This window comes from Schistocerca nitens, chromosome 1 (genome assembly GCF_023898315.1).
Source record: "Schistocerca nitens isolate TAMUIC-IGC-003100 chromosome 1, iqSchNite1.1, whole genome shotgun sequence".
Taxonomy (NCBI): Eukaryota; Metazoa; Arthropoda; class Insecta; order Orthoptera; family Acrididae; genus Schistocerca; species Schistocerca nitens.
Genome location: NC_064614.1, coordinates 634,378,636 through 634,392,664, shown reverse-complemented (window position 1 = coordinate 634,392,664; position 14,029 = coordinate 634,378,636). Strand labels below are relative to the sequence as shown.

The following is a 14,029-nucleotide window of genomic DNA, read 5'->3' as shown; positions in this document are numbered from 1 at the left end:
CAGAGATATCCAAGATTATATCACAAGAAGTAAAAAGCAGTGTGATTTCAGTTGCCTGAGACTGCAGTCATGTGTGTGAGTTGCATTTATGTGTGTGTGTGTGTGTGTGTGTGTGTGTGTGTGTGTGTGTGTGTGTGTGTGTATGAGTGTGTTTTGTTGACAAAGGCCATAATGGTCAAAAGCTATAATTGTGAGAATCTTGTTGTACCTATCTGCGACTCAGTGGCAACCTTCCATCTCTAATATTGTTACATTCCATCTTGGATTCTCCATTGTTTGAAGTAAAAATGATTATTACATTGAAAGAAATCACCTCAAATTAAATGGCAAAGGGCCTTTGAATGCAGGATGCTTTCTATACAGCAGTTTGCCACATGATATACAGATCACAGAAAAGTATATCTATTTTCAAAACTAAATTAAAATGTCACTCGTGTCAAAGAATATCATGAAGTTAAAAATTAAAGTAATATAACTGTATAAGCATTGAATTTTTTTGGATAACCTTTATTGGATTTAATGCACGATAATCATATCTGTACATATTCATTGCTTTTAAGTTGTTATTTTATTATAAATAAACATTTTGTCTATTGATATATGTTTGTGTCACTCATTGAAACATTTTTTGAAAAGATCTGTGAGTGTGGTTTTGTGTGTGTGTTTGTGTGTGTGTGTGGGGGGGGGGGGGGAGTTGATGGGTGTGAATGTGTTTTTAGATTTTTATAATAAGATAATCATTAATTTTGTTGGTGTATTCATGTGACTGTAATTTTTAAACTCCACATAAATGTTTTACCATTGTACAGAATGGTCCACAGACAAATAAAACCATTACTTTTACTATTATTATAAGACTTTTTTATTTAATGATGCTAGTATCTAACAACTGCATAATAATTCTACTTTTGAATTATAAATTAGCTGACTTTTATTTAACTAAAAGCAAATATCCTATAACAATAAATTCATTATCATGGAAAAGAATTTAGTGAAATTTCACCTTCCATCTTCTGTCTATACAGTCATGGACCATAAATATAAATCCTTGCTCCAGAATGTCCCAACAAGACATATAATCAATGAAATCAAATTTAAAAATATTGGAGAACAGCTATCAACATTTAAACAACGTGAAGTGTTCAATTACTTTATTCTTGGTAGAATGGACACTGTTAACAAAGTGCTTGAGGCTGCTGCTGATATGGAGTTTTATGGTCGCCAGTTTGGCTGGTATGCTGTTACACAGGTTTGTGTCTGTTGTTGTATGCTTACTACTGTCTGTACATGCATGTTATATTCTCCCTCTGTCACATAAAAGAACCTACTAAAATTTAACCTTTTGTGTGTACCATGCTGATTTTCACACAGAGGAATGTGAAAAATTAGCAGAAGGATTTCTTCTTCCTACATTTTCTTAAACTGACATCACATCTGTTGAAACTTTTCCCTCATAATATAACTTTAAATTATTCAGCTGAATTTTTGTTTTTTGTTTGTACTTTCTCTTAGATTTGTCATGTGACTACACTTGCAAGATTCACTTCAGAAAAAGTTTTGTTTACTTACTTGTGTGTTCCATCATACCTTAGAATGGTACTTGGAATGGTGTGGAACAAGTTAGTTTATTTCCTTTTGTTAAGTTGCAACTTTGCAAACATTGTGGGAGACATTCTAAAATATATTTGCAATGATCCAAAAATATTAAACAACTAACTGTACCCAACGATGCAAATGGAAAGGAGAAAGCTGTGTTTATATGGGAATTGGATATACAGTCTAATCTACTTTTCACCCGTGTCTCTGTCCATCTACTCCTCTCACTCTCTTTGTCCATCTCCTCCACCTCCCAACTGTCCATCTCCTCCTCCCCCTCTCTTTGTATATCTCTTCCCCCACCAAATCTCACTGTCCATCTCCTCCTCCACCCCGTCTCACTGTCCATCAACTCCTCCCCCTCTCTCTGTTCATACTTTCCTTCCCGTGTCTCTCTCTCCATCTCTTCCTGCCCCACTCTCACCCCACTCTCTGTCCATCATCTCCTCCCCCCTTTCTTTAGAAACCTTTTTCTCCCCTCTCTTTCCCCACATCCTCCTGTCCAGTCTCTCCGTCCATGTCATTGTTTCCACTTTCTATGTCCATCCCCCCACCCCCCACCCCTCAGCCCATCTCCTATTGTTCCCTCTCTCAGACATTGAGCCTTGTTTATTGTTATTGTAAATTCAGATTATAAGCCAATATGCTGTAATTATGACTTTCCTGTTTGAGTTAACTTTTCTGTTAGCGTTTATAAGAGTGCAAAGCTATGTATATTGCCTGTGGAGCAAGAGGTGGAGCAAACAGAAAAATAGACAAGTCAGAAAGATATGGAAAAGTAAAAGGTACAGTTACTGAGGAGAAATGCTAAGACCGAAGAAATTAATGTAAATTAAGGCCAGGTGGGCGGCGAGAACCAAGGACATGTTGGAGCACCAGTTTCCACCTGTGGAATTCTGAGAAACTGGTGTCTTTGGTGAAGAATCCTGTTGGCATGTGTGAAACAGGCACTGAATGTAATGTTGCAGAGCACGCTCTGCAACAGGGTGTTGTGTGTTAAGAGTATACACCCTCTGTCTGTGCCCATCTCTTCTTTGCTCTATGGCTTTAGGCCTGGTCTATCTAGCATCAAACTGTAAAATCTCTGGTTACAGATGTGCTGGAATGTTTTGAAAGCCATTCTTTTGCCTGTGCTTGGTTCCATGATCTGAACAAAGCATTTGATACTGTGCCAAAAGATATAATAATATCTAAATTTCAACAATATTGTCACAGAAGAAGCTGAGTAGCACAGTCGTCGTGGTGTAGTGGCTATGCTACTAGACTGTTGCATGGGGGTTCGTGAGTTCAAAACTCACCTGAATTGTAAAATTTTAATTTCTATATACATTTTGAGTACATTCTAGAAGTATCCACAAATGCCAAGAACCATTGTACTGGAATATTCTGTAACTTTATATATATCATGTGTGTTCTGGGTGGAGGCATTTTGCTCTGCGCTCTTGTATGTTCAAGTGCTGAATAAACTTTCATTAAGTGAAATTAGTGTTCGTCATTCATCTAATTACACCTTCTTCTATGTGACAATATTCTAGTGGAGATGCTGGCTATTGTGACTTGTGAGAGTGTACATTATCGATGACACAGTGGCTCCCATCAAGCCACGATAGAGTCGCCATTTATGTGGCGAGGAACCCAAGCTCAACCTAAATTCAGCAGATCGCAATCTATTGGAGACAGAAGAAGAAGAGGACGTTATGATGACAGCAACTGTGTTCCACCACATGAGACAGCCTACCAGGTTCTCTGGTAACAATGGCCAAGATCCAAACAAGTGGCTGAAGGTATAAGAACATATAGAAAAATTTCACAAATGAGATGACACCATGTGTTTGGATAATGTATTTTTCTACTTGGAGGGCACTGCCAAGCAATGGTATGAGAACAGTGAGGAGAAGTTCACAAGTTGGGAAGTATTCCAGGTGGAACTGTGCAAGTATTCCAGTGACACAACGACAGAAGTGCATGGCTGAAGATAAATTAAAGTGCAGGGCACAGCATCCAGGAGAAACTACAGCATCCTACATTCAAGACATCTTGAAGCTGTGTAAAATAGTGGATCCTAGAATGAAGGAGGAAGATAAGGTTGCACATCTCATGAAGGGCATTGCTGAGGACATGTATCAAGCCCTACTCCTGAAGGAGGTTTCGACAACAGATGACTTCATAAAATGGTGCCAGTATGTTGAGACACTGCATCAAAAAAGAATTACATGCAAGAAGTTTGAACGGCTTCCAAACATTGTATCGATGTCTGTGATGGAGGAAGAAACTGATTTCACAAGTATTCTTCATCAGGTAGTGAGAGAGGAAGTTCAGAAGCCACTTGGATTGCACAGCGAGCAAAAAACCGAGGCACTTCAAGAGGTCATAAGGGAGGAAGTGGAACAGACCTTGAACCCAATCTCTCATCCTTTATTTCCGTTTAAAACAGTGTAAAAGTTGAGACCCAGGCAAAGTTACATTCCTACAATGCTGTATAAGGAACCTGTTTGGACACTAAGGAAGACTGACGTCTGGAGGACCCAGGATAACCAACCAGTATGTTTCCACTGTGGACAACCAGGACATTTGGTGCACTGTTGTCAAGAAAGGTGGTGGATATTTGATGATGCCCGCACCAGAAGACAACAGGCCTATCTTAGTCAACGCCAACTCCGGGATGACGAAGATAAACAAGGAGATGTGGATGCAGAATGACGTAGGTCACCATTGCCACAAGCTAGCCGTTGGAGAGGTCACTCCCCAACATGCCGATCAAAGTCTCCATCACTGTTTAGAAGCTCCAGCCTATCACCTAGCCACCGCAACCTGGTAAACTAAAGGGTGCGACCTTCCTTGGAGGTGAGGTCGCTGAAGAGAAAAATCCCCCACTGTCGATCACTACAAAAATGATAGGAAACTAAGTTGATATCCTCATGGATGGCTGACCAGCTCAAGCTACTGTGGACTTCGGAGCATCATATTCACTCATTTTGGAGAAGTACTGTTGCCAGTTGCATAAAAGTGTATTCATCGACAGCAAAACATCTCTGCTGAAGGTGGATAATGGGAAATATATAAAACCTACAGGAAGATGTGTCATTCATGTGGGTATAAGTGGCCATATACAGTTCTTAGAATTTATAGTCTTACAAGAGTGTAGTCATGATTTCATTCTCAGATGGGACTTTTTAAAAGCTTCTCAGTCAATTATAGATTGTGGTCCTTGAAGATTATGCTAGACGAGATGAGATACTGTGGACAGATAGAGGCACATCCGAGCGTGTGGAGACTATGTGTGATGGATGAAGTGATCATTCCAGCAACCAGTGCTAGAAACATATCTGTCATGTATCATGCCATGCATCAATCCTTGGATTCTGTAGTGGAATGTAAGAGAAGCATACCACTGAAGAATAACTTGGTCATCCCAGCTTCAGTCACCTTGTTTAAGAATGGATTCAGTGAATTGTGGATAGTTATCTGTCGCTGAGAACTGTAGATCCTTCCAAGATGCATGTGCATAGCAAATGCTGAGCCATTAATTGCAGAACAGCTAAGCATCATAGAAACCTCCCATGCTGAGTCTTTGGGCAAAATTAGCACTACCACTACGAGACAAGATATTCTAGATTGACTGTCATCAGATCTCACTAAGGAACAACAGAAGAAGCTACTTGCCATTCTTCAAGAGTCCTCTGAATGCTTCAGTCCACATGTGAAGAGCAAATTAGACATATTGATGGTGAAGCACTGGATTAGCACTGGAGACAATCAACCAATAAGCCAGAGAGCATACTGTGTGTCAGCAAATGAATGTCGAATAATTCGGGATGAGGTAGAGAAAATAATGAAGAATGACATTATTCAGCCTTTGCAGAGCCCATGGTCATCATCAGTGGTTCTCATCAGGAAAAAGGATGACAGTTGGCGCTTTCGTGTTGATTACAGGAAGCTTAATAAGATAACTTAAAAGGACGTTTACCCTCTTCCACAAATTGACAATACACTAGATTGTCTGAAGGGGACTAAGTTTTCCTCAACCATGGAAATGTACTCAGTATACTGGCAAATTGAAGTAGATGAGGCTAATCGTGAGAAAACTGCATTCATCACCCCATCACCCTGGAGGGGCTTTATGAGTTTCAGGTAATGCCATTTGATTTGTGTATGCACCAACAACTTTTGAAAGGATGATGGGTAATTTTCTAAGTCACCTGAAGTGGACGATGTGTCTTTATTATTTAGATGACATTATAGTGTTCACAGAGACATTTGATGAACACATAAAAAGACTGAGGGCCATTCTTAAGTGTCTCCAACAAGGCGGACTGAAACTTAATCTAAGAAAGTGTCTCTTTGGAGCAAAAGCAATCAAAATACTTGCGCACCTTGAGTCAAACAAAGGTGTGCGGCCAGACCCAGAAAAGGTGAGGTCTATAACAGAATGTCCTATTCCTAAAAGTATTAGAGATGTGAGAAGCTTACTTGGATTATGTTCTTATTACCATCATTTTATCAAAGACTTTTGTATCAAAGCCAGGCCACTCAAAGAGCTTTTGAAAGCAGATAGTAAATTTACCTGGGGTGGTGCTCAACAAGATTCTTTCAATGTGCTGGGAAAAGCTCTGACAACTGACCCTGTACCTCATCTGTATGATGAGAGAGCACCTACAGAACTACACACAGATGCCAGTGGGTATGGGATCAATGCTGTTCTGGTGCAAATTTTGGATGGAAAAGAGAAGGTTATAGCCTATGCTTCTAGGACACTTACAAAAGCCAAGAGAAACAACTACAGAAAGAGAATGTCTTGCTGTGACCTGGGCCATGTGCAAATTTCGACAGTATCTCAATGGAAGGCAATTCACAGTTGTTACAGACCATCATTCACTTTGTTGGTTGACAGGTCTTAAGGGTCCAACAGGACAACTCGCCAGGTGGGCACTACATCTTCAAGAGTATGACATTACCACAGTGTACACAAGTGGAAGAAAACAACATGCTGAATGTCTTACAAGAAACCCTGTGCAAGACCATCAAGACTTTGATGAAGATAGTGACTGTCTCGCTGCACTCCAGGATATCTCTGCTCAGCAGAAGAAGGATGCCAAGATATCTCAAATTATGCTTGCCTTAAATTGGCCAGAGGATGTGAAAGGACAATTTAAGGTAGTTAATGGATTACTTTGCAAGAAAAGCTTTGATCCTTAACACTTGCACATAGATGTTCTACGGAAATTCCATGAGACACCTGAGACTGGACATTTAGGATTTATTAAGACGTGTGATAGGATCCGCCAGAGATTTTTCTAGCCAGGTTATTTAGGAGTGTCTATCACTATGTGTCGCACTGTCGAGGCAATTCCTCAGAAACCATCTGGCCGACTAATACCAGTTCCACCAGTAAAACGCCTTTCCAGCGTATTGGGATTGACCTCAGGTTTCAGATAGATTATATAATGGTAAGACAGAGATTTAGGAACCAGGTTTTAAATTGTAAGACATTTACAGGGGCAGATGTGGACTCTGCCCACAATCTGTTGGTTATGAACTGTAGATTAAAACTGAAGAAACTGCAAAAAGGTGGGAATCTAAGGAGATGGGACCTGGATAAACTAACTAAACCAGAGGTTGTACAGAGTTTCAGGGAGAGCATAAGGGAACAATTGACAGGAATGGGGGAAAGGAATACAGTTGAAGAAGAATGGGTAGCTTTGAGGGATGAAGTGGTGAAGGCAGCAGAGGATCAAGTAGGTAAAAAGACAAGGACTAGTAGAAATTTTTGTGTAACAGAAGAAATATTGAATTTAATTGATGAAAGGAGAAAATATAAAAATACAGTAAACGAAGTAGGCAAAAAGGAATACAAACGTCTCAAAAATGAGATCGACAGGAAGTGCAAAATGGCTAAGCAGAGATGGCTAGAGGACAAATGTAAGGATGTAGAGGCTTATCTCACTAGGGGTGAGATAGATACAGCCTACAGGAAAATTAAAGAGACCTTTGGAGAAAAGAGAACCACTTATATGAATATCAAGAGCTCGGATGGAAACCCAGTTCTAAGCAAAGAAGGGAAAGCAGAAAGGTGGAAGGAGTATATAGAAGGTCTATACAAGGGCGATGTACTTGAGGACAATATTATGGAAATGGAAGAGGATGTAGATGAAGGTGAAATGGGAGATATGATACTGCGTGAAGAGTTTGACAGAGCACTGAAAGACCTGAGTCGAAATAAAGCTCCAGGAGTAGACAACATTCCATTAGAACTACTGACAGCCTTAGGAGAGCCAGTCCTGACAAAACTCTACCATCTGGTGAGCAAGATGTATGAGACAGGCGAAATACCCTCAGACTTCAAGAAAAATATAATAATTCCAATCCCAAAGAAAGCAGGTGTTGACAGATGTGAAAATTACCGAACTATCAGTTTAACAAGTCACGGCTGCAAAATACTAACGCGAATTCTTTACAGACGAATGGAAAAACTGGTGGAAGCCGACCTCGGGAAAGATCAGTTTGGATTCCGTAGAAATACTGGAACACGTGAGGCAATACTGACCCTACGACTTATCTTAGAAGCTAGATTTAGGAAAGGCAAACCTACATTTCTAGCATTTGTAGACTTAGAGAAAGCTTTTGACAATGTCGACTGGAAAACTCTCTTTCAAATTATGATGGTGGTAGGGGTAAAATACAGGGAGCAACAGGCTATTTACGATTTGTACAGAAACCAGATGGCAGTTATTAGAGTCAAGGGACATGAAAGGGAAGCAGGTGGTTGGAAAGGGAGTGAGACAGGGTTGTAGCCTCTCCCCGATGTTATTCAATCTCTATATTGAGCAATCAGTGAAGGAAACAAAAGAAAAATTTGGAGTAGGTATTAAAATGCATGGAGAAGAAATAAAAACTTTGAGGTTCGCCGATGACATTGTAATTATGTCAGAGACAGCAACGGGCTTGGAAGAGAAGTTGAACGGAATGGATAGTGTCTTGAAAGGAGGATATAAGATGAACATCAACAAAAGCAAAACAAGGATAATGGAATGTAGTCGAATTAAATCGGGTGATGCCTGAGGGAATTAGATTAGGAAATGAGAGACTTAAAGTAGTAAAGGAGTTTTGCTATTTGGGAAGCAAAATAACTGATGATGGTCGAAGTAGAGAGGATATAATATGTAGACTGGCAATGGCAAGGAAAGCATTTCTGAAGAAGATAAATTTGTTAACATCGAGTATAGGTATAAGTGTCAGGAAGTCGTTTCTAAAAGTATTTGTATGGAGTGTAGGCATGTATGGAAGTGAAACATGGAGGATAAATAGTTTGGACAAGAAGAGAATAGAAGCTTTCAAAATGTGGTGCTACAGAAGAATGCTGAAGATTAGATGAGTAGATCACATAACTAATGAGGAAGTATTGAATAGGATTGGGGAGAAGAGAAGTTTGTGGCACAACTTGACTAGAAGAAGGGATCGGTTGGTAGGACATGTTCTGAGGCATGAAGGGATCACCAGTTTAGTATTGGAGGGCAGCGTGGAGGGTAAAAATCACAGAGGGAGACCAAGAGATGAATACACTAAGCAGATTCAGAAGGATGTAGTTTGCAGTAGGTACTGGGAGATGAAGAAGCTTGCACGGGATAGAGTAGCATGGAGAGCTGCATGAAACCAGTCTTGGGACTGAAGACCACAACAACAACAACAACGAGATTGACCTCCTCAGATGATTTCCAATGTCTGCTAGTGACAATAGATGGATTATTGTTTTCACTGATTATCTGATACTCTATGCCATTACAAAAGCCGTGAAAACAGCTGAAGCATTCGAGGTAGCCAAATTCATTGTGGAAGACATTGTGTTAAAACACGGTGCCCCAAGGTCATTAATTATGGATCGATTCAAAGTTTTTCAATCAAATCTTGTGACAGAGATAAACCGTCGGTGCAACATTACTCATCACATGACGACTGCCTACCATCCGCAAACTAACGGGCTTACTGAATGCCTTAATAAGAGCTTGGCCAACATGCTATCAGTGTTTGTCAATGTTGAGCAGAGCAACTGGGATGAGGTGCTATCTTATGTGACGTTTGCCTACAACACTGCTAAATGTGACACCACAGGATTTATGCCTTTTTTCCTGGTGCATGAGCATGAGGCGACTACGATGATGGACACTGTGTTTCCGTTGCATCCTGATGACATAGATGACAATTACATCAGTCAGGTGTTAACCAGAGCTGAGGAAGCTTGGCAGTAAGCTGGACTCCACATGCTGCAGGCTCAAGAAAACAGTTGCTGAAGGTTTGTCACAAACCACCGCCCTGCTGTATACCAGCCCGGTGACCTCGTCTGGATCGTCACTCCTGTTTGGAAGCTTGGTCTCTCTGAGAAGCCCCTCAGGTGCTACTTTGGACCTTATAAGGTTGTAAGACAGTTGTCTGATGTTACTTACGAAGTTGAAGATTTCTACCCTGACACAAGGTGATGAAAGATCAGAGATATGGTCCATGCCCTTCGAATGAAGCCCTATAAGGATCCTGCAACCCAGGGCAAATTCAAAGCTCCAGCAACAGGAAAAACGCAGAAAGGTGACGAAGAATGTAGCAGCAGGGGTGAACATCAGTCATCGGGAGTCGGAATATGCAGAACTGATGACTCATTCCTGAACTAGGAGGATGTAACACTGAGACACTGTTCTCTTAAGGAGGGAACAATATCGTAGAAGAAGCTGAGTAGCACAGTCACTGTAATGTAGTGGTTGTGATACTAGACTGTTGCATGGAGGGTCATGAGTTCAAAACTCACCTGAACTGTAAAATTTTAATTTCAGTATTCAGTTTGAGTACATTCTACAATTATCCAAAAATGTCAAGAATCATTGTACTGGAATGTTCTGTAATTGTATATATACCGAATGTGATCTGGCCAGAGGCAGTTTGCTTGGTGCTCTCATATGTGCAAGTGCTGAATAAACCTTCGTTGAGTGAAGTTAGTGTTCGTCATTCATCTAATTACACCGTCTTCTATGTGACCATATCATACGAAGGACCTGGAACACATACAATAAGAAATCACTATCCACCCTTGCCAAACTTCACCACTATCATACAGTCACTCTTCTAGAAACCCTCTAACTGAAACATCATCATTAACCATCAACATCAAGGACATTGAGAAAGTGGACAGTGAAATACTCAGAAAAATATTTGGAGCCAAGATTCAAGATGGTATCTGGGTGTGCAAAAGCTCTAAAGAACTGTACTCAAGGATTCAGTTTTTCATGTCAGTTGCACAGAAAAGACGATTGAAATTCTACGGACATTTAGCAAGAATGGACGCCTCTAGAATGACCAAGAAAATGTTCCTTATCATCAAAGGAACTCGCCAAACCAGGGCACGCTGGCTAACAGAAACCTAAAATGACCCCATGGAACTCAGTATTGACCTGCTAGAAACCACACTGACTACAAACAGACAAAAAATCAACTCTCATTAGTTTACAACCAAAAACACAATGGAAAAGAATCTGAAATTGAAAAACACATGGACACTAGAAAGAAGACAGGCCCATAGTGAAAGGATGAGGAAGCTTTGGGAAGAAAAGAAGAACAAGAAAGATTAGAAGACCAATGCTAATTAACGGTTCTGTGTGCTCCTTGGAGGGTGAAACGAATAAATATATAAATAATAATACCAAGAGCAATAAGCTATCATTAATCAGAGTGTATCTGTTAGATGGAAAAGAAGAAGTCATTGTAAATAATTGTAGATCAAATGCTTTACCTTGTTACTCAGGACTGTCACAAGTTCCTGTTCTGGCCCCTTTTCTTCTTGTAATATATGTGAATAATTTGCTAAGATTTTTGCCCTACAAGTCAGTAATGATATAACCCTTATAATGACTGATGTGAGTAGAGAAAAAGGGGAAAATAAAACACTGACAATGGTTGATATGTCTGCACAATGGCTATGTGAGAGTAAACTAGTATTAAATAAAATCAAAACTGAAAACATCCTTCTTTCTTCATACAGTAAGTGAAAAGGCAAGTGTGGATTCTGTCAGGTTACTAGGAATTCATTAGAATCCACAAATGAAATGAAATGTACACACATAGAGCAGTTGTGTGTTAAACTGTCATGTGTGATTTATTTATTACTATGCAAATTAAAACACTGGGTCATTCAAGAACAGCTTCAGTGTTTATATTATGCTTTCTTTCACTCACTCTCCACTTACGGAAATAGCTAATGGGGCAACTCTTCTGGTGCACAAATAGTGTTCATGTACCAATGAAAAAGCAGTGAAAACATTTTCAGACACTCCAAACAGTGTTATGCTGGCCACATTTCAAAGAACTAACTATACTTTTCCTCTATATTAAAGCCAGTCTCCCCTCAATGTAAAAGCAGCAAGAGATTTTCCCTTGCAGAAGGTCTATCCACAATTATGGAATAAAGAACATAAGTAATGTAGATTTAGAGTTTTACAGTATTATGAAAAGGATAGACCACTACTCACCATAAGTAGAGATGTTGAGTTGCAGACAGACAAAAAAAGACTACCAAACATGTAAGCTTCCAGCCAGAAGTTCTTCTTCTCAATAGACAACACACACACACACACACACACACACACACACACACACACACACACACACTCACTCATGCAAACACAGTTCACACACACATGACCATTGTCTCTGGCTGCCGAGGCCAGACTGTGAACAACTATGCACAATAGAGAAGCAATCTGGCTGTTGGGGGTAAGAAGGAGGCTGCGGAAGGGAGAGGTAGGGAAAGCAGATTATGGATAGGGAATGGTAAAGTACTGTTTGTGGGAGCATACAGGAATGAGGTAGAGAGAAGGCAGGGCAGCTAGGTGTGGTCAGGACATTAGATGGAGAGTGGGGTGGAGGTGGAAAAGGAGAGAAGTAAAAAAGTCTGTGGGTGGGCTTGTGGAATAGAAGGCTGTGGAGTGGGAACAGGGAAGGGGCAGGTAGGTGGAGGACAATGACTAATGAAGGTTGAGGCCAGGAGGATTATGGAAATGTTGTATAAATTGCGTGGAGAGTTGCCACTTGCACAGTTCAGAAAAGCTGGTGTTGATAGGAAGGATCCAGATGGCAGATGCTGTGCAGCAGTCTTTAAAATCAGTAGCATTGTGATGGGCAGTGTGGTCAGCAGCTGGGTGGTCCAGCTCTTTCTTGACCACAGACTGTCAGTGGCCATTCATTTGGACAGACAGCTTATTGGTCCTCAGGCCCACACAGAATGAAGCACAGTGGTTGTAGGCTAGCTTAGCTTGTAGATAATGTGACTGGTTTCACATGTAAATCTGCCTTTGATGAGATAAGTGATGCTTGAGACTGGACTGGAGTAGATGGTGGTGGAAGGATGTGTGGCACAGGTCTTGCATCTAGGTCTATTACAGGGGGATGAGCCATGGGGCAAGGGGTTGGGAACAGGGGCTGTGCAGAGGTGGACAAGGTCATTGTTTGTGTCGGGAGGTCAGAGGAATACCATTGTGGAAGGGATGGGGAGAATAGTGTGTAGGTCATTCCTCATTTCAGCGCACGATGAGAGGTTGTTGAAACCCTGGCTGAGAATATGATTCAGCTGCACAGAGTTCAGGGTGGTACTGAGTCATGAGGGTATATTTCTCTGCGGCCATACTGTGTGACTTTGGGAGCGTTTGGGTGTCTGGAGAGAAAAGGCATGGGAGATCTGTTTCTGTACTAGATTGGGAGGATAAGTGCAGTCTGTGAAAGCTTCGGTGAGACACATAGTATATTTTGAAAGGGACTGCTCATCATTACAGATGCGGCAGCTATATGTTGCTAGACTGCATGGAAGGGACTTCTTGGTTAGGAATGGGTGGCAGCTGTCGAAGTGGAGATATTGCTAGTGGTCGGTAGGTCTGATATGGGCAGATGTACTGATCTAGCCATTTTGTGGTGGAGGTCAACATCGAGGAAGGTGGCTTGTTGGGTTGTGGAGGACCAGATGAAATGAATGGGGGAGAAGGTTTTGAGGTTCTGGAGGAATGTGGATAGGTGTCCTCATCCTCAATTCAGATCAAAAATATGTCATCAGTGAATTTAAACCAGGTGAGTGATTTGGGATTCGGGTGATTAGGAAGGATTCCTCTAAAAGGCCCACAAATACAACATCTGGGGCACTGTAGTGGGTACCAGCATGGAATCATCTTATTCATGGTTCAGAACCAGTTTCTATTTCAGAAATGGTAAAAAAGAAAAAAAAAATTGTACCTCTAAATGAAGTTGCATATGTAGAACTAAAAATTTCAGTAATATTAATATTAGCACTATTCATGTGTGGGTTTATATATATCTCATAATATGACTTGTTCCACATCATATTGATAAAATAATCAGGAAAATGATCTACAGAACATGACATAACTAACAGATTCATTGATGACATACA

The 14,029-nt window shown here is 40.6% G+C and overlaps 1 protein-coding gene across 1 annotated transcript in view; it reads left to right on the top strand.

Annotated features, from left to right (window-relative positions):
• Window positions 1–14,029, top strand: part of LOC126236653 (ionotropic receptor 25a) — a 485,919-nt gene that overhangs the window by 142,427 nt on the left and 329,463 nt on the right. The window contains exon 6 of the mRNA XM_049946121.1: window positions 1,026–1,249. Within this exon, the coding sequence (XP_049802078.1) occupies window positions 1,026–1,249 (224 nt within the window). The remainder of the gene's footprint in view (window positions 1–1,025; window positions 1,250–14,029) is intronic.